The sequence below is a fragment of the Amphiprion ocellaris genome, chromosome 5 (assembly GCF_022539595.1).
Source record: "Amphiprion ocellaris isolate individual 3 ecotype Okinawa chromosome 5, ASM2253959v1, whole genome shotgun sequence".
Classification (NCBI taxonomy): domain Eukaryota; kingdom Metazoa; phylum Chordata; class Actinopteri; family Pomacentridae; genus Amphiprion; species Amphiprion ocellaris.
In genome coordinates this window covers 17,141,760-17,160,438 of record NC_072770.1, presented here as the reverse complement: position 1 = coordinate 17,160,438, position 18,679 = coordinate 17,141,760, and the positions used below count along the sequence as shown (strand labels likewise).

The 18,679-nt window shown below is 40.2% G+C and overlaps 3 protein-coding genes across 3 annotated transcripts; 2 read left to right on the top strand and 1 right to left on the bottom strand.

Annotated features, from left to right (window-relative positions):
* The first annotated feature begins 1,038 nt into the window (after nucleotides 1–1,038).
* Nucleotides 1,039–9,366, top strand: tfe3b (transcription factor binding to IGHM enhancer 3b). The gene is made up of 9 exons (XM_023278336.3): nucleotides 1,039–1,198; nucleotides 3,657–3,878; nucleotides 3,979–4,203; nucleotides 4,683–4,778; nucleotides 5,537–5,648; nucleotides 5,746–5,802; nucleotides 5,995–6,070; nucleotides 6,212–6,359; nucleotides 7,484–9,366. The coding sequence occupies exons 2-9, from the start codon at nucleotides 3,687–3,689 to the stop codon at nucleotides 7,940–7,942; spliced, it is 1,365 nt and encodes a 454-aa protein (XP_023134104.2). The 5' UTR covers nucleotides 1,039–1,198; nucleotides 3,657–3,686; the 3' UTR covers nucleotides 7,943–9,366.
* Nucleotides 9,367–9,386: 20 nt separating this feature from the next.
* Nucleotides 9,387–10,538, bottom strand: si:dkey-245f22.3 (uncharacterized protein LOC492819 homolog). Its single transcript, XM_035951979.2, has 4 exons — nucleotides 10,466–10,538; nucleotides 10,286–10,390; nucleotides 9,772–10,011; nucleotides 9,387–9,690 (listed from the first exon to the last, which is right to left on the bottom strand). The coding sequence occupies exons 1-4, from the start codon at nucleotides 10,536–10,538 to the stop codon at nucleotides 9,404–9,406; spliced, it is 705 nt and encodes a 234-aa protein (XP_035807872.1). The 3' UTR covers nucleotides 9,387–9,403.
* A 1,296-nt stretch (nucleotides 10,539–11,834) lies between these two features.
* Nucleotides 11,835–17,837, top strand: cxxc1b (CXXC finger protein 1b). Its single transcript, XM_023278350.3, has 14 exons — nucleotides 11,835–11,991; nucleotides 13,640–13,755; nucleotides 13,969–14,069; nucleotides 14,159–14,295; nucleotides 14,577–14,732; nucleotides 14,968–15,114; nucleotides 15,237–15,344; nucleotides 15,455–15,633; nucleotides 15,869–16,076; nucleotides 16,231–16,341; nucleotides 16,455–16,504; nucleotides 16,581–16,677; nucleotides 16,791–16,943; nucleotides 17,210–17,837. Exons 1-14 carry the CDS (start codon nucleotides 11,989–11,991, stop codon nucleotides 17,354–17,356), a joined length of 1,713 nt encoding a protein of 570 aa, XP_023134118.1. The 5' UTR covers nucleotides 11,835–11,988; the 3' UTR covers nucleotides 17,357–17,837.
* Nucleotides 17,838–18,679: the final 842 nt, after the last annotated feature.

The following is an 18,679-nucleotide window of genomic DNA, read 5'->3' as shown; positions in this document are numbered from 1 at the left end:
TATGCAGATTTAATGTAGAATTTTCCTCTTTTTCTTTTTTGGCTTTTCCCTTCAGGGGTCACCACAGTGAATCATCTGCTTCTATCTAACCCAATCCTCTGCATCCTTTTCTGTCACACCAACTGACTTCATGTCCTCTTTCACTACATCCATAAACAACCTCTGTGGTCTTCCTCTGGTCTTCCTGCCTGGCAGTTCAAACTCAGCATCCTTCTATCAGTATATTCACCATCCCTCCACTGTGCATGTCCAGACCATCTCAGTCTGGCCTCTCTGGCTTTATCTTCCAAAACATCTAACATGCGCTGTCCCTCTTATGTACTCATTCCTGATCCTATCCATCCTGGTCAATCCCAAAGAGAACCTCAACATTTTAATCTCTCCTACCTCCAGCTCTGCCTCCTGTCTTTTCCTCAGTACCACTGTATCTAAACGACAAACCATACGCAAGATTCAAGACACAATTATTCATAGTATAATGTGCAGTGAAAAGCATTGTACACCTGTTTCAGGCCAAAACAATAAGAATAAAGAACAAAAAATACACTCTCTCTCTCTCTCTCTCTCTCTCTCTCTCTCTCTCTCTCTCTCTCTCTCTCTCTCTCTCTCTCTCTCTCTCACTCTCTCTCTCTCTCCCTCTCTCTCTCTCTATATATATATATGGAGAGAGAGATAAGCAAAATAAATATATAAACCAAAGTGTCAGTGCAAACAATATACAAGGCGAAGAGTAAACGGCATAACAGCAAATCTCCCCACCGTTTTGTACACCTTTCCTTTCATTCTTGGTGATACTCTTCTCATACAGCACACCTGACACTGTTCTCCACCACTTCCAACCTGCTTGCAGAATTTTAATTAGCTAAATTATATTCCTGTTCAGCCGCAGTTTGCTTTTAGAAAAAATAGTGGGTAATATAAAATATGACATTTTTACATCCTCTAACCACACCGGTCTTATATTTTAACATCACGGTATTTTTTCAGAGCGCCGGAGATAAACTGCATTGGGAAATCTGTGTAACGTTGCAGCTGTCAACATCTTCCGGGTAACGATCACATCAGCTGTGGGTCTGAGGTAAACAACACAAGCTAGCGACTCTTCAGTTTCTGTTCACCGACCTCAAAAAATGGCAAAGAAAGCGGAGGACTTTGGGAATTTATGGCTGTGATAACGTTGAACACACAGATTTTCAAAGTACGTATGTTTACTCTAAGGTACCCTGCTACTTAGCATGAGCTTGTCGGGCAACCAGCGGATGCTAGCTGCTAGCTAGCTAGTTAGCCAATTAGCTAAGCTACCACTTCCTTTTTGTGTTTACTTTGCCGTAGCTGTGTCGCACTGAAACGACTCTGTCTTCAGCAAAAATAGCAAACATGTATACAGTTGGCTGCCGGTAGCTAGCTGTAAATTCAACGTGAAGCGTTTTAATAATAGTTATTGTTGATTTTTCACACGGCGGGCCCGTTAGCGTCACTGAGCTGTCAGTGAAGTCAAGCTAACTCATGAGGCTACATCAGGGCTCGCCAAAAATAGAGATTACGAAAACGGCTAAAAGTAAGCTCGCAAGCACCCAAAGCAGCAGCTGTATATATGACACCTGAGACTACCCAAACATTAGTGTGATAATAAATAAAATAACCCGATTGTCTGACAAGATACGACCACTTTTTTAGCGGACATTTGTAAGTATTTTTTTTACATAACAACCCGCTAAGAAGCGCTAATAACCGGCAGAGTACTGTGCAGACATGTACACCACTTGTCACTACATGTTTTGAATTGTGGGACTGTGTTTGTTTTGGACACCTAGTGAATGCACACAGTTTAATAATCCTTGTTTACCTGGACAGTGAACACCACGAAAAGTCACTGAGAAGTCACGATGTGCAAAGTCTGAAATTTGTGTTTACGCAGACACAAAAAGACCAGCAAGATTGTGTAAGAAGCAGCACTTGCTTACAGTAAGCAGCAGGAGGAGACTTGGCGACCTAAAGCTGAAAAACAGAGGATGTACAGGACTGTTTTATGCACAGAGAAAAGTTGCAAATGTTAGATTTGATAGTTGGGTTGTAAGTGAGGTAGTCATTCTTGGTCAAGGGAAGTACCTGAGTCAACACTGTCTCTTAGAGTAAACAGTGAAACTGTACCAGACATAAACAACAGATGATAGGATGTACAGGCAAGGCCCGATTTCCAAATTCCTGTAAGTGTTAAACAGTCATCACAAAGCAAATACAGGAAAACAAAGCCTGAAGAAGCATTGAACATGACAAATCCAAGTAACCAATTAAAACAAATGCTATTATTATTGATTCTGTAGAAGATCCCCATGCTACTCAAAGACTCTAGGCAATGTTTTCTTATTAAATGAGGGACTCTTTGCTCACAGCATTTTCTTTTTTGCAGTCTGTGGAATTTACAGCAGCAAGTTAACACAAGCCATATGACTAGCAGATTACATCCAATTGCCCCACTTACCATCTTTGTCAGTTACAAGAATAAAACTACTGTCAGGAGCTAGATGACTTCATGTCTGACAGTATCTGTAATGTCATGTGATAATATAAGCTGAAGGTAATTCAGATTCATATGCAGGTCTGCTGTATAAATGGGTGGCTTGATTTTGGGTATGTTTGTTGACAAGGACAGTATGATCAGTATCTGGTGACATCTTAGCAGTAGGCATAGAGGGCATTATAACCTTGTTGATTGTGTTGCTGGCTGGCAGATAAATACAAGAAATAGCATAATAGTCTTACTGATTTCTAGTCGTGTTGCAAAATAAGAAGCTTGAAGGGGTAAGTGATGAACGTGCAGTATAGTGGATGCCCACTTCTGTCCAGTTTTTGGACTATTGCACTGCAATAGAAATTTGATGAGAGCAATTGTGCCCAGATTAGCTAAAGTAAGCAGTGTTTTTGGGCTGTTTGAAGCATCAGGGTCTTCTTGTTGACAGTATTCAGAGCAGCAGGATGAGTCAATTCCCTTCCTGTACGCTCACAAATTATTGTTTGTGATGATGCCCACCGAAGGCTTATCATGCACAGTCTTGTGCAGTTTTACAGCCCGGTTGTTAGATGTTTCCTGTGAAGAGCTGGTGTAGAAAAGCATTTGTGATGCAGGATGTTAAATGGTAGATTTGGGACTTGTAGATTAAGGCTGTGTCCTTTTCTCAGACACCTCAGATTCAGATGATCATCTATGTAAAATAACTAGTGGGACATTTTTGAGCCAGTGGTTCATACATAAGATTTTCTTTTCACATAACTTCTCAATAAAACATAGTTCTGAAAGACTTTCATGTCTTAATTGCACCATCATCAACATCAGAATACATCAGCTTCAAGTTCTTAAACTGTCCAGTTGTTCTTAAATTTTCAAGTAGTTAGTCTTGCTGAGGTTCACAGAATGTCATAATTTTTTATTTTAATAGTTGCAGGTGATATTTAAAAATGAGTATGTCCATTAATCCAGATTGTAATTTAAATTTTGGTGACTTTAGAATGTAGTTTTTATAATTTATTTTCAAACAAGTACAGTTTCAATTGGAAATCTATTTTAGAAACCAACAACATCATTAAAACAGTACAGTAGATAATGTCAAGGCTTGAGTTTTGCAGTAACACTACTACATACTATGTCTGTTTTCCAGCTTTATCCTTGATCTGGTCCTGTCTCAGCCATGTCGTCACGTGTGTTGCTGCGGCAGCAGCTGATGCGAGAACAAGCTCAGGAGCAGGAGAGACGTGAAGCCCAACAGCAAGCTTCTGCTTCCCAGCTCCGGGCTTCTGACTCCACTCCTGCTATCTCTGTCACTATGCCCCCAAATGCTGCTCGACCGCCTCCAGCACAGGTCCCTGTGGAGGTGCTGAAGGTAAGAGCGTCCTATTTGCATCTTTATCACTTGTACTCTTCATCTAATGCTGTAGGTTTATGTCTGAACACAAACCCTTAATAAGTGTTTAAACGATCAGGTGCAGACCCACTTGGAGAACCCCACCAAGTACCACATCCAGCAGGCCCAGAGGCAGCAGGTGAAGCAGTACCTCTCCACCACTCTGGGGAACAAGGCAGTCACTCAGACCCTGGGTGTGTCCCCTGTGCCACAGTCCAGTTCTGCCCCTGAAGTTGCCCCCACTGCCAGCAGCGCCCCCAACAGTCCTATGGCTCTGCTTAACATCGGATCCAACAAGGAGGAAGTATGAGCAACTCTTACTTAGACACCAGTGGTTTAAGTTCTTGTGTGGGGGTTTTCTTTTGCTGATACAGCACATTACACAGCCTTGTCACTAGTTGCTTTTTATTGCAAAGCTACATTTTTTGGGGAAGTTAAATGCCTTGCCTTCTGCTCACTTCTTGCTTAATTACTTTTTGTTTGTTTTGTAATGACGTGCCCAGAGGTCCCACTGTAATGGCGCATGCCTCTGTTCATCGTACCCTTGTTGGCCTGTTGTCACAATAAGATGTTAAATACTGCACCTGCAGTTAAAGCATGCCAGCATTTCTCTGTACACATCTCTCTCTTTGAAATTAGGTCTCTTTTAATGTCTTCCATTTTGTTAGATGTTTTGTGTTGACATGCAGACTGTAAAGACTACAAAACACAATAGAAACATGCATGTTGGTTACTGTCACACTAGTTACTGTGTATGTGGTTTCTCTCATCTGTTTCATCTAGATTGATGATGTGATTGATGACATCATTAGTCTTGAATCCAGTTTTAACGACGACATCATAACGTTGATCGACTCAGGTCTTCAGTTGCCTAGCACGGTATGAAGAACAATGCTTTTATTTGACTGTAAATACTTCCCTTTTCAAGTTTCCTCTAGAGTCTGCTAATTCTTCCTTTTAATTGTACCAACACAGAATAACACTGGGGATTTCAGGCAACTCTGTCACACAAACTTTTCATACTCTGAGTATTCTTTCTGTGAATGGACGATCTCTTTCATGTGTGGAATTCTGAAGTTGTAGGAGTAAATATACACTTCTGGCACTCGGCTACTATTCATCACAAACGTGCTGCCTGGGCGGGGTTAAGCTATCGGAGGACACTAGACAAGAAGAAGCAAGACAAAGTAGATTATGCTCATAAAAAGTGCACTACCAGGTTAACAAGTAAACAGTATAGCTAGAGCTTGCCAACGTTTAGCTGCAGAACAAAAAATGAGGATTATGGTAATGCTTTTGGACGACAAGAAAAAGAAGCACAGTGAGGTAAATGCTTTTTCAGAATTTTGAAAGGGTGTTGTTCAGCTTCACTATCTAAGAATGTAATATAGATGGTTGGATTTTGTGCTGTCCCTGTTAGAAATGTAGATTGAAAATGTTTTTGTAATGCTGACCATGTTGCAGCATTTCACTGATGCAACAGAAACCAGCTATGATTTCATTCTAAACTGAAAGAACCGGTTTGCTCTCAATTAAAACAGGAATAGGGAAGACATATTTTTACCGTCCATATTTTCAGGTTTATAACTACTCAGTGAGTACATGCATACATTGTGAAATGTCTTTTTGTTGTTCAGCTCCCAGGAAATCTGTTGGATGTCTACCATAGCCCTGGAATGGCAGCGCCTACTCTTACTGTCAGCAACTCCTGCCCTGCTGATCTTCCAAAAATTAAAAGGGAAATTACTGGTACTCTAACTTACTTTTATAAACGTGCCTTTATTTTTTTCTTTTAAAACAAACAGAATAGCTTTTTTAGACTGTTAACTATGAGTGTGGCTTTCAGATGCAGATACCAAAGCACTAATGAAAGAGAGGCAGAAGAAAGACAACCATAACCTCAGTAAGTCACCCGTCTACAGTTAAAGAATATGTGACAGCCCACAGCAGCACCCTAATTACATGTCATGCACTTCGTGCCCGTTTATGATCCATATCTACCAAATAATGCTTGTTCATTGACAGCTGATTGTTGGCTGTAAACTTATGTGCCTTTGCTTTCCCTCTCTGCCTGGTGATTCTTGCTTGCCTACAGTTGAGAGAAGGCGGAGATTCAACATCAATGATCGTATAAAGGAGCTGGGTACTCTGATACCCAAGTCAAGTGACCCGTAAGTCCTGTTGTAGTTTAAAATAAAGTTATAGTGTTTGAATTTCAATAATTTGTCACTGCAGCTGTTGTAATGTAATCTTGTCTTCTGTTTCTGTTGCGTTTGCTTTCGCTTTCTTTCCTGACGTCACAAAAATGACAGAGAGATGCGTTGGAATAAAGGCACCATTCTGAAAGCTTCTGTGGACTACATTAGGAAGTTACAGAAGGAGCAGCAGAGAGCCAAGGACATTGAAATGCGACAGAAAAAGCTGGAGCAAGCAAACCACAGTCTAATGTTACGCATCCAGGTCAGTATTTGCTTGTAATTTGACTTGCAATGACCTTCATATATGCCTGAAAGCCACGCTGGAGACTTTTTGACTCCTTGTGGTGCTGTGGAGTAAATTTTTCATGAGTGAATCCTCAAATTGCTTGTTTGTTGTGCTCCATGAGTAAACAGATGCACATTTACACCACAGACTTCATACACAGTTCTGCAGATTAGAGATAATAAAGCAAAAATGTGGTGGGAACCTGAATTCGGTGGTAAAGATTTGCTCTACTCAGTTGTCAACACAACTGCAGCTTAAGTTGGAATGCTACTAAATCGGCCTTCACCTTATGATCTTGATATATTTATTAAATATGTTTCTAACATAACTATCATCTACCTCGCTTCTTATGGTGAATTAACCTGAATCTGCTCATGTTAATAACTTGGTTGGGTGCAAAGATTGATCTCAAAGTTTTAAAAATCTGATTATTCAAATCAAACTTGTGATTCAATGGAGAATCCTTTTGTTTTAATTCAGCCCAATCTATAACAGTCATGCAAACCCACGGTCGCAGTAATGAAAGAGAGGGACACTGATGTGAACAAAACCACATTTGTTTGTAACAGTGTGAGGTGTGTGTTAGTGGTGGTGCCTGATGACAGTACAAGCCAATTCATGGTTTCTGCAAGGATCCATGTGATGTAAATTTTATGACTTAAACAAGTCTGAGAGGGTCCATGAGGACAGTCTTTTTTTTCATTTTGCTTTTTTATCTTTTTATGTTGTCCATTCAAACATAAGAAATGAAGAAGCTCTTCTTCCTTATGAAGCATTTCAGCATACCATGATTGTCGTATGTGCAGAGGCTCGTCTCTGCATTCACCTTGGTGTATAATGAGAATTTAAATTATAAATAGGTGATGTTTAAGTCCGATGTTTGCTTTCTTCAGTTCTCAATACAAACAGGGCTGTCCCTTAGCAGCAATATAGATATAGATGCTTTGTCAGCGTTAGTCAGTCTCATTTAGGTCTTTTTTTTGGGGGGGAAAATATTTAACGTAAAGAAATGACTTCACATGCAAAATGGATGAACTTCTGTCAAACATTGTAAAATGATAGCGTTGTCAGTTACGCATATGTGCTGCTCTTGTCTGCAGGAACTGGAAATGCAGGCTCGGGTCCATGGACTCTCAACCCCCACCAGCATGTCCTCTGGTCTGGGCTCTGATCCCTCCCTGCTCCAGCAGCAGGCAGTCCCACAGAGCGGCCAGTCTCTGCCTCCCAACACAGGAGGAGCCTCCACCCACAACCTCCTCAGTCTGGGAGCTGCTGGACAGCCTTTGCCTGCCTCCTTCCTGTCCCCTCCCTCCTCGGACTCTCCCGCCGGAGTCACCATCAGCAGCCCTTTGGACCTGGGCAGCCTGAGCTTTGCTGAGCTCGACGACACCTCGGCCTCGGCACTCTACCCCGATGTGGGTTTGGGGGACATTCTTATGGACGAGGGGTGCGCCCTGTCACCAGAGAGGCTGGCCGAGCCGCTATTTTCTCCTTTGTCACCGGGAGCCTCTAAAACCAGCAGTCGCAGGAGCAGCCTTGAAATGGACGAGGACTTGTGATGAGCTCTGTGTGGTCAGAAACTGTCTGTAGGGACAAGAATGTCAAGAAGTGCAGTCTATCCTTAAATAACACAGATCCATTTATAGAACTGTAGAACTGAACTTAAAAGGTAAACATAGTTATTATTAAGAACAAAACTAGCAAACGTCACGTCAGAAGACGGTAAGTTCTTGAATTTTTTTGCCATACAGACCTAATCATTATTGTTGCTTTTTGGAGCTGGTCAGATAATTATGTCTGGGTTTATAGATGCAATCTTATTAAAATTAAATATTGTACATTAGACGCATGGACCTAGCATTAAATAATACATTCTTAAATAAATTTCTTCAGAGATTTAAGAGGGATATTAATGTTGGCTTGAATTTGTTATATGCTCATATTATTTGTAGGGAAGAAAGCTGTGAGGTTTCTTTATCATGACAATGTTGGCATAACAAACTTATCATGAGATGCCAACATAAAATGTTTAGGTTTGTTTTTTTTTTTTAGTTTCATCAACTGACTGGAATCAGGGTTTGTTCATAGCAGCTCATGCTCATCCATGTTGGGTTGTTTCACCAGCAGCTACAGAAGGGATCTTTGTAAAGTGAATTGGCACATTGTGAAATATTTACTGCATATTGTATATAAGAGTATTTTATTTTGAGCAATTTTATTGCACCTTATTTTATGGCAGTCTATGCATTTTATGAAAGCTTTTGTCTGTTTTTATTACTATTACACACAGTGGACAGCTAATGCCCAGGTTGCATGTATTTGTAATAATCCTTAAAAGCAGTGGAAAATCACTTGCTGCTGCAGCTAGTTAGCCAAAGCAGGAATTCTTCCAGCGTAGCTACAAGTTACAAATCAGCGTTTTGTTTTTGAATATATTCACTCAGTCAATGGAAATGCAACACCATGTGAGAAATGCAGAACAATTTTATCCTTTTACAATAGTACTGTTGTTCATTACATATTGTTTTGATACCAGATAGTTTGATAAGTAGTTTCATCTGACTAATATCTGTGTTGTCAGTGACTGTTTGTCTCCAGTAACAAAGGTGATCACTGAGTGATTTTACCAGTTAGCATGTTCTACGAAGATTGTTTGTTTTTTTTTTTCTTTTTTTGGATGATCAAAAGTGATATATCTTATAATTCATTCAAAACTTACAGGTACTTTGCCCTTTTGAGCTAAAAGTAGCCCCACTCCATAGCTCAGTGTTGCTAACTGTGTTGTTTCTCGCTCAATAAAGTTAAGTACCTATGGTCAGCTTTTTCTGCTCACAAGTAACTGCTCTTCAAAATATTAACCATGTCTTACCGGGACATACATATGAGTGGTAATATTGACTGTTAACCATAAACAATGACATTAATTTCCTGTCCCTACAAGCTGGCTTTCAGAAGATTTTAACAAATAAATGATTCACATTGATTCGTGTCTAGATGTGGTTATTTTCTGGCAGCAAACGTCAGTGATAAAGCATTTGAGAGATTTCCATAGCGAGGTCCAGGCACTCTGTCGCCTGGAGGCAAATGTCGCAGACGGGACAGTCGCACAAGAAGCAGCGAACACCCAGACACCCGCAGAGGTCGCAGTGGTTGGTGGCGTCCAGGAGAGGCTGCATGGTGGTGGGTTCACAGCCACACAGGGACGAACACAGCGACCAGACACACCCATTAAATCCTCTCAACGTGGCCAATAGACAGTCGAGTGGGTGGCAGAAGAGGCAGGCCAGAAGGATCGCAGCAACAAGGTCTCAGATAGGAAAGAAAACTGATTGTGAAAAGAAAGAAGCATTTAAGAAAGCAGGAACAGACAGTAGTTATGTGTCTTTACCTTCTCCGTCAGGCTCAATGTGAACAGTCGAGGTTTTGAGGCTTTCTTGGTTCCTGATGGTTGATGTGAAAGACTGACTCGCTTCAAGAGCCGTGCAGGACTCCACCGAGGACGGCAGCAGGGCACAAAGAGGCTTAGGCTGGTTGTCCTCCACAGAACATGCACCACGGATGGATACTGTTCTGCTGGCTCCACTCTTTGGTTTATTTAGCACGTCAAATCCAACATCTCCTTCCACACCTGCAAAGGAGACAACACGACGAAAAAACAGTCATACTTCACATAAATATTTTCAGCAAAAACTCTGTAATACCATTGATATGTGGAATAATTATTGTAGTTGTTTTTGTAACTAGCACTTGTGTACATTTTGGTTTATTTTTAAATTTCATACTATGTCTTTGCTGCTGTAACACTGCAAATGTCCCCACTGTAGTCTCGTCTCATCTCAACAATGTACATACAACAAATATTAATGAGAACAGCCAAAAACAGAGAATTAAAATGAGCTTACCTTTTGTTTTCTGTGGGAATACATTCACAGAGATGTCAGCTGATGATAGTTCAGTGTCCTCGGTGGAGATCTGCTCTGAAAAACTGCTCACGTCAGTGAAAGGTCCTGAAAGACAAGGCATCCGAGGGTTAAACTTCGCCTATCACCTGAAACGCATCATCTGTTTTTTTGTGCTCGTACCTGTTTGTGAATCATGGAGCTTTCTTTCATCCATCTTTTCATTCATATCCGTGGAACTGAGTTTGTCATCCATAGTGTCATCCACTGAAATATGTCACCTGCTTCAGTCTCTTAAAAAATGAAAGATATTCATATATACAAGGTTATAGAGAAAATGATACAATTGAATTAGCTAAAAGCTATCTATATTAAATACATTATAAGGGTGATATATTTTTTAATCTGTCCAGATATTAAATAATTTACTTGTTAATGCTATAATAAAAATTGAAACCACAACATTGTCTGGATACAGCAGAGCCACAGACAAATCTGTAGCTGAGGTTTTCTTTGCTGTTAGTGATGAGTGGACATCTTGGAAATTGCAGAGAAGTTAATCTATTATTAATCTCCATTTTAGATACATTTATAATGTAGATGAAAGGCAGCACGTGGATATCCTGACAGCTTTATGAGAAAGTGAGATGTTGATTTTGCAACTGTTAATAATTAATGTCTTCAAGTGATACTTACCTCATGTGACATGTAGAATTTCCTTTTTCATATGAAGCATTTCTGTCATTTTATTACTTTCATATTTATAAGTACATAGTAATAATTCACAAGAGACACAAATAAATTAGAATGCAGCGTTCTGTAAATTGAATAGCTCTAATCAAAAAGATCTACCTCCAGCAAACTTTGATTCAGTTATTTTGATGATTATTAGCCACAGATATAAAATCTTGAACATTATTTCTTAAGATACATCTTTTGCGGTTAATTAATTTACAGAAATTCATAAAGTCTATTAAGTTGGCTCTCTGCATTGTATGAATCTTGTATTAAATGTATGGTACTTACTTTTCATGGCATATTTTGGATGTAGGCATCCAGCAGGTCGCCTTAATCACAGACGCAGAACTATCAGCTGTCAGGAGTGGAGGTGGAACTGCATCACACAGCCTCTTTACAGCCTCTCTTTGTCTTCTCGCTCTCTGTCTTTGTGTGTGTGTGTGTGTGTGTGCGTGCGTGCGTGCGTGCGTGCGTGCGTGTTATAATAAAATATTTTTTCTTATATCAGGTAGGTGCTTTGTCCTTCACTATATCTTGTAAGTAGTAGGAGGCAACAGTCCTAACATAAAAAAGTATTATTGTGATTATAAATAAAGCATTAATATCATTCACAACATGGGTTTCAGTTCTATTTTCCATATTGCTCTGCAAGAGTCAATATTTGACATCCTTTGCCCTCCAATGCCTTATTTAAATTATGTACCTGAATATTTTTGCAATTTGTAACAAATCCAACATCTGGCAGTAGTGTAAAGCTGAGCATGAATCCGCCACCAACGAAGAAGAACACTGACCAATCATGTTTTTACAAGCGACGACTTCAGCCGATTGTGAACGAAGTTATGTTCGTGTAAATGTTAGCATAGCGCTAGCTGTCGAGCTTAAGATCCGCTGTTTGGTTTAATATTCATTTCCCTTTTGTTGTAACTTTATTTGTAACTCACCCAAAGACTGCACGATCTAACGCAATGGTAAGTAAAAGAAAAACTATTTTATATTGTGCCAAACGTGATTTGAGCAACTTAGCTAATTTAATTGGGCCCAGTATGTTATGAAGCCGTTTATGTCCGATTAGAGCATGTTGTGATACAACTGAGCTAAGTTAATGCGATGTCGTTTTGCTACTTGTATGAACTGGTAATGCGGAATAAAGTAAATTTACTTTTGAGCTCACAATTTTGCGCTCATTTGGTGTGACAAATTAAGCAAGCTCGCAAATTTTGACTATGTAAATTTAGCTAATGCTAACTGCTATGCTAGTTAACCTGAGGAGGTTAGTGTGTAAACACAGCAGCTGTTAATGTTATATGGAGTTCGTGTTTTACCCTGGCTGCTGACTGACTAATTAACTAACCAACTCCTAGTATCTAGTATCGGTATCTACAGCACATCCTGTAATCTACCTAGATATCACAAGTCAAAGATGGACGCTAGCTGACGTTGCCCAACAGGCACAGAAACTGAATATTAAATATCATGGTGTTAACGGCCGTAGTTATACAATAATTCTGTTTCAGCTTAGGTTTACTGTCAGACACACAGGGCTGCTGCTCTGTCGTTAACGTAGCCGCAGTTAGGATATAGAAAGGGTCTGGGTTATTCATGCCATCTATGTAGTTTAGTCTAGATTCAAATATTGTGTCCTGTATTTTCTTAATGAAAATAATCTTCTTTTTTTTTTTTTTTTTTTTAAAAAACCCCCATTCCTCAATGCATTTTTGAACCTGGCAGAAACAGGGTTGGTAATGTGACATGCAATTAGTGTGTCATAAGTGTTCAAAGCAAATGAACATATATTTTATCAAATCATTCCCCACTGCAATTTTACTGCAACTTTATGCACATTTTGTATGTTAGGCAAGATTATGTACACTTGGCATCTTATTCATCTCAAGTTCAGGTAGACATTGATTTGAAACAGGTTTTCAATTAAGAACTTAATAGTTATACAGCGTCTCAGTTGATGTTGTCCTTTAATGAAAACGTTCATACAGTTTTGATCACAATAACACACCAGTGAAACAACCCAGACACAATGATTACAATAATTATAATTCCACTGTCCCGGTGCATGCAGGTAAACCTTCAGGCACGAATTTTTACTTTGCTGATGTTCAGGTTCTCTGACACACCTGCATTGTGCAGCTCAGACCCCACGCTTGACTGCAGTTCAGCCAAACCACTGCTTGTTTTGACACTGCAATCAGGTCCAGTTGAGCACACAGTTCTAAACCATGTCCTAATTTACAGGTAATGTAGCCAGATGCAACTGAGTCTGTGCTTTAGTCCAGAAATATGTTGGTATTTTCCAAAGCAATATTAGAGCCAGAATAAAGAGTGGTCAGGAAATTGAATTTAGAGGCCAAAGTAGGAACATTCACCAGTTACAGAGCAAGAGACCACGAGTAAAAAGCAGAGCAAATCTGCACAATGGATTATAAAGCGAGTCGTCACTAATCACAGCAGCAACTTTAGAAACAAATGTGTTGGTTTATTATTACAAATACACATGGAGCCTTCTACTCTCCTGGGAAACATGTCATGCAGGCTAGCAGTTAGTTGTCTTTAGTGTCAGGTACAGCTCCATCAGCTGTAATGTTGTTTGACATTGCTTTTCAGGACAGTGAAATGTCAGACTTTGAACCTGCACCAGGACCTGAGACCAGCAGCATGGAGGGGGAAAATGCACCACTTTACTGCATTTGTCGAAAACCAGATATCAACTGCTTCATGATGTAAGTTTACATCACCAGTACTGTTGTTCAGTCTTATCTTCTTGAATTTCCCTCGGGATTAATAAAGTATCTATCTATCTATCTATCTATCTATCTATCTATCTATCTATCTATCTATCTATCTATCTATCTATCTATCTATCTATCTATCTATCATTATGCATGCAATAATCCTCATACATTTGGTTTTACATTCTCTTCTCACACTGACAGTGGCTGTGACAATTGCAACGAGTGGTTCCATGGCCACTGCATTAACATCACTGAGAAGATGGCTAAGGCAATCCAGGAATGGTACTGCATGAGATGCAGAGGTGAATATAAAGTCTTCTTTTATCGCAGTAGTTCCTCCTTTGTTGCGTAAGTTGACAAGACTTTGCTTGTTCATGTGTTTGGTCACCAGATGAGAACTCATCATTGGAAGTAAAGTATAGATCAAAGAAAAACCGTGAGAAGGAAGCTGAACCTGACAGATCTGAAAAACAGTACAGCACCCCAAGTACTCCAGAGTATAGGAGTGAAAGGCGGCGTGGATCTAAAGTAAGTTGTATTATTATGAACAATGAACAACAGGTAATAAAAGGTGAATGAAACAGTGATCAATGGTTCTACGAACACACATGGTTTAATTTGAATGAACAAGCTCTGTGTTGTATGGAGCAAAGATGCAGCTGCTTACAGTGAATCATAAAGAGGTGATAAGTCAACAGGCTTATTTTTAATGAATTGTGTTTATGTCAATATATACCTATTTATAGGCATTAGATGAAGATGTAAAAATTAATCCTTGTGCAATTTCTTCATTGTTTAATTTTCTTCAGGTGAAGCGCTCTGTCCGTATGTGTGGGGAATGTGAGCCCTGCAGAAGGACTGAGGATTGTGCCCAGTGTGACTTCTGCAAGGACATGAAGAAGTTCGGAGGCCCCAACAAAATCAGACAGAAGTGCAGGTTCAGGCAGTGTGAAGTTCGAGCCAGAGTAAGTCACTTTATCTTTGTCACATTTTTAAAATTTGATTATCACTTGTAATAAGGTTGCAGCCATGATATAGTATCTTGCAATGCACCACTGTAGAGACATGAAATATTTTTTAATCAGAAAGCAAAAAGATCTTTTTTAGTCCTTGAAGCCAGTCATCTTTCTGTCTGTGGTGTATTTGTGCTGTCCCTTGTGGCACCTTCAAAAACGGTCCAACCTGTTGCGTTTTGTACAGAAAATGCTGCGTGTGAAGGATGAGGAATTCTCTTTGCGAGAAAGGAGGGAGAATTCCCACCACAGACGAAGACGGTATTCTGATGACTACGACAGTGAGGCAGAGCTCTACCAGCAGTACAGAGCGGCAGGACTTGACGACAACATGGTAGACTGACATAATATTGGAGCATATAAATGTGTACATTTAGATCCACACAGTCAAAAGCTTAAACACTAAATAAGGATGTTATGTATTGCTGAGTAATTGGTTGCCTTCCTGTCTCGCAGGCATGGGCTAGTGATGATGATGACGAGCTGCCTTTCAGTCCTGTCATGCGTAAGAAAGCTATAAAGGTGAAACATGTCAAGAGAAGAGAAAAGAAGTTTGACAAGAAAGTAAGACTGGTTTCTTCATGGAAGTTTCACTACTATTTGCACTGCCTCTAGAGGCTAAATGTTAGTAACACATATGGTAACATCCGTGTTTCTCTTTCAAAACTATTTAGAAGGAGTCACGACGCCACAAGCAGAAGCAAAAGCACAAAGACAGAACCAGACACAGTGAGAAGGGGGAAATGCGGGATATTGCAGGGCAACGTCAATGTTTGGGACCAAGCTGTGTGGAGGCAGCAAGAACCAACTCTAAATACTGTTCTGAGGACTGTGGCATGAAGCTAGCTGCCAAGTACGTCCTTTCACTTTTTTACTGTACACTAGAGCTTTTCTCAACTTCAGAAAAAATACTTTAAACTCTTAATTCCTTTACTTGGTGTGAGGGGAATAATCAAAACTTGCTAACTTTAAAGATCTCCAGTTTAAATTCAAATTACTATAACATGGCTCCTCTTAGTGCCAGAGGATTTAAGTGCATTAATTGTTTTTTTTTTGGCATTCAACGCTTTGTGCTTCTCGGTCAACAGCCGGATTTATGAGATCCTCCCTCAGCGTATCCAGCAATGGCAGCAGAGTCCCTGCATCGCTGAGGAACACGGGAAGAAGCAGCTGGAGCGCATCCGCCGCGACCAGCAGAACGCCCGGCTGCGCCTTACCGAGATGGAGCGACGATTTCATGAACTGGAGGGCATCATTGCCAAGGCCAAGCAGCAGGCAGTTCAGCAGGACGAGGAGGTGAGCTGGAAGCAGCCTGCACACTTGTTCACTCAGTTACGCTGCTACCTGTGTTAAAACTGAGTCAGGACCAGCTTTGAAACTGCAGTCTCAAGTGTTGATTGTTAAATTCCAAGTGACAGAAGAGGAATATTGCTTTGGTTCTTGTTTGCAGGTCAATGAAGGAGACAGTGAGGATACGGACCTGCAGATTTTCTGTGTGTCTTGTAGTCATCCCGTCAATCCGAAAGTGGCACTGAGACATATGGAGAGATGTTACGCGAAGGTGAATGTTTCTGTCTGATCTGTTGCTGCTAAGACTGAAGATATACTGTGTATACATAAACAAGGCACACTGTCTACTAAATACACTAATGTCTCTAATGATTATCTTTACAGTATGAGAGTCAGACCTCCTTTGGCTCCATGTATCCTACAAGAATAGAAGGGTAAGAAAAACGACTTGCTCCTTATCGCAGTTTTCTATAGTTAGCTGCTTTACTGAAGGTTCCTTTCTTCCTGCAGTGCAACCAGACTCTTCTGTGATGTTTACAACCCCCAAAGCAAAACATATTGCAAGAGGCTTCAGGTTTTATGTCCAGAGCATTCTAGAGATCCCAAGGTCAGTAAACCCTCTTTAGCCCTTCCTAAAACTTCCAGTAGAAATTACAAGGCTCCTGAAAAAGTGCCTACTAGTTTTTGTTTGGTCATTTTTTTGTTGTATTTGGTGCCCAGATCCCAGTAGATGAGGTGTGCGGATGCCCTCTGGTGAAGAATGTGTTTGAGCTGACAGGAGAATACTGCAGAGTCTCCAAAAGGAAGTGCAACAAGCATTACAACTGGGAAAAGCTGAGGAGAGCCGAGGTGGACCTGGAGCGAGTCAGGGTGGTGAGTCAGACTTCACGAGTTTGGAATTTCTGCAGGTTTTCAGTGGAAAATGTCAACAAAAATCTCTCATCTAATGGGATTTGTATTTGTTGAGTCAGATAAATGGAGAGTTCTGTTGATTCTCTTTTCCTGAAATTACATCTGCTTAAAGCAAGCACCCTCATGTACACCCATAATGAGTAATCATCTGACTTTCTGATGCTAAATAGCTGAATATGAACTATTGTTCAAGACTAACCAGTTTCTTTTCTTTTTCTCCTGCACAGTGGTACAAGCTGGACGAGCTCTTTGAACAGGAGCGTAACGTTCGGACTGCTATGACCAACAGAGCCGGTCTGCTCGCTCTGATGTTGCACCAAACTATTCAGCACGACCCCTTGACAACCGATCTCCGTAGCAACAAGGATAGGTAGTCAGCCAGGTCTGCTTCTGTTCTTGGATCTGTAGGTCACTGTACATATCATGAGATTTAAGTGCTAACGATTTAAACTTTTGGAATGATAACGACCAATTATTATTATTTGTTGTAAAGTTTCTTTGGGGGAATTTTCGCATTTATTCGATAGTGACAGTGGAGAGAGACAGGAAATGGAGGGGTAGATGTGCCCTGACCTTTCAGCTATTGGATAAAGACTAACTTGATAAACCTAATTTTCTAACTAGATAGTTATTTTAAAATATGTGTATGATAATATATATATTTTTCCTGACTGTGCTAGATGAACTACTGCTGAATGAAAATTGCTGTTTTTGGTATGATCAATCTGATTAAAAACACTTTAAACCTGCAGAAGATGAGTTGTGTAAATACGAGTGACGTGTAATTTATTCCACCGTTTCTCTGTCTATTGAATATGACGATTAAAGATTTTCTCTAAAATGCAGGTAAACTCACACTTAGGCCTGTTTTTGTTTTTCTTTCCTTCAGTAGAGGAGTGGTGCAGTGAACTAGAGCAATCACTGGTTGCTCCATTGGAAGAAAAATGGCTACATGATAATTACTTGATGTACAAGATGAGTAAAATAAAGGCTAAGCAGGAGTGCATCAAAAATGAGCTGTGGATATTGATATGCCGTTAATATTGCACTTGAAACTCAGCTTTTAGCAACTCCAGGAAACTTACATGGTACAAAAATACGAAGTAGTATTAAAAAATAGTATTTAAAAAGTGTTCATTTTAACATGCGCTGTTGCATTTAAAGATCCCATGTGGGACTTTGCGCAAAGCAGTGAGAATGTAAAGACATTTACCTCTTCCCTTGTTCGAGTCCCCCTCAACCAGATGGCCTCCCGGCTTTACAAGCCAGTGATCATTTTCATGTTTTTTTAGAAGACACTGTGGTACCAATTGTTGTCTCGCTGAAATATGCCACTTCTAAGTGAACTGTAAAGGATAAACTGCTGCCTCTCAGTCCACCAGGTTTTTTTACGTTCTCAAGCTGCTTTGGTGAACTCTAAAATATTTCTGCCAAATGTTCTGTTGTTGCTGCAAGAGTGAACACAAGAGTCTTCATGCACTCCCAGTATCTGGCTCCATAGATGGTCTCAGTTTCAGCCATTTTATAAACCTGTTGCTTTTCTATCAGAAGTCACTCCTGACATTCTTTTCCATCCACCGCCCCAGAATGTAGTTGTCTTTACCTCTCTTTCACAACTCCTCTGACTAGCTGCCCACAGGACATTTATTCATTGATCTCCAGATAGACCTCCACCTCTGCAGATGCTCCTCAACCTG

What these genes read in the sequence shown, in the direction of transcription:
- tfe3b (XM_023278336.3), top strand. Translation starts at nt 3,687, where the DNA reads ATGTCGTCACGTGTGTTGCTGCGGCAGCAGCTGATGCGAGAACAAGCT. An exon ending in GTCTTCAGTTGCCTAGCACG is followed by an intron (nt 4,779 to 5,536) that starts GTATGAAGAACA and finishes TTTGTTGTTCAG; the next exon opens with CTCCCAGGAAATCTGTTGGA. An exon ending in ATACCCAAGTCAAGTGACCC is followed by an intron (nt 6,071 to 6,211) that starts GTAAGTCCTGTT and finishes CAAAAATGACAG; the next exon opens with AGAGATGCGTTGGAATAAAG.
- si:dkey-245f22.3 (XM_035951979.2), bottom strand. Translation starts at nt 10,538, where the DNA reads ATGGATGACAAACTCAGTTCCACGGATATGAATGAAAAGATGGATGAA. An exon ending in GCTCCATGATTCACAAACAG is followed by an intron (nt 10,391 to 10,465) that starts GTACGAGCACAA and finishes CTTGTCTTTCAG; the next exon opens with GACCTTTCACTGACGTGAGC. An exon ending in CATTGAGCCTGACGGAGAAG is followed by an intron (nt 9,691 to 9,771) that starts GTAAAGACACAT and finishes TTCCTATCTGAG; the next exon opens with ACCTTGTTGCTGCGATCCTT.
- cxxc1b (XM_023278350.3), top strand. An exon ending in GATATCAACTGCTTCATGAT is followed by an intron (nt 13,756 to 13,968) that starts GTAAGTTTACAT and finishes TCACACTGACAG; the next exon opens with TGGCTGTGACAATTGCAACG. An exon ending in GGCATGAAGCTAGCTGCCAA is followed by an intron (nt 15,634 to 15,868) that starts GTACGTCCTTTC and finishes CTCGGTCAACAG; the next exon opens with CCGGATTTATGAGATCCTCC.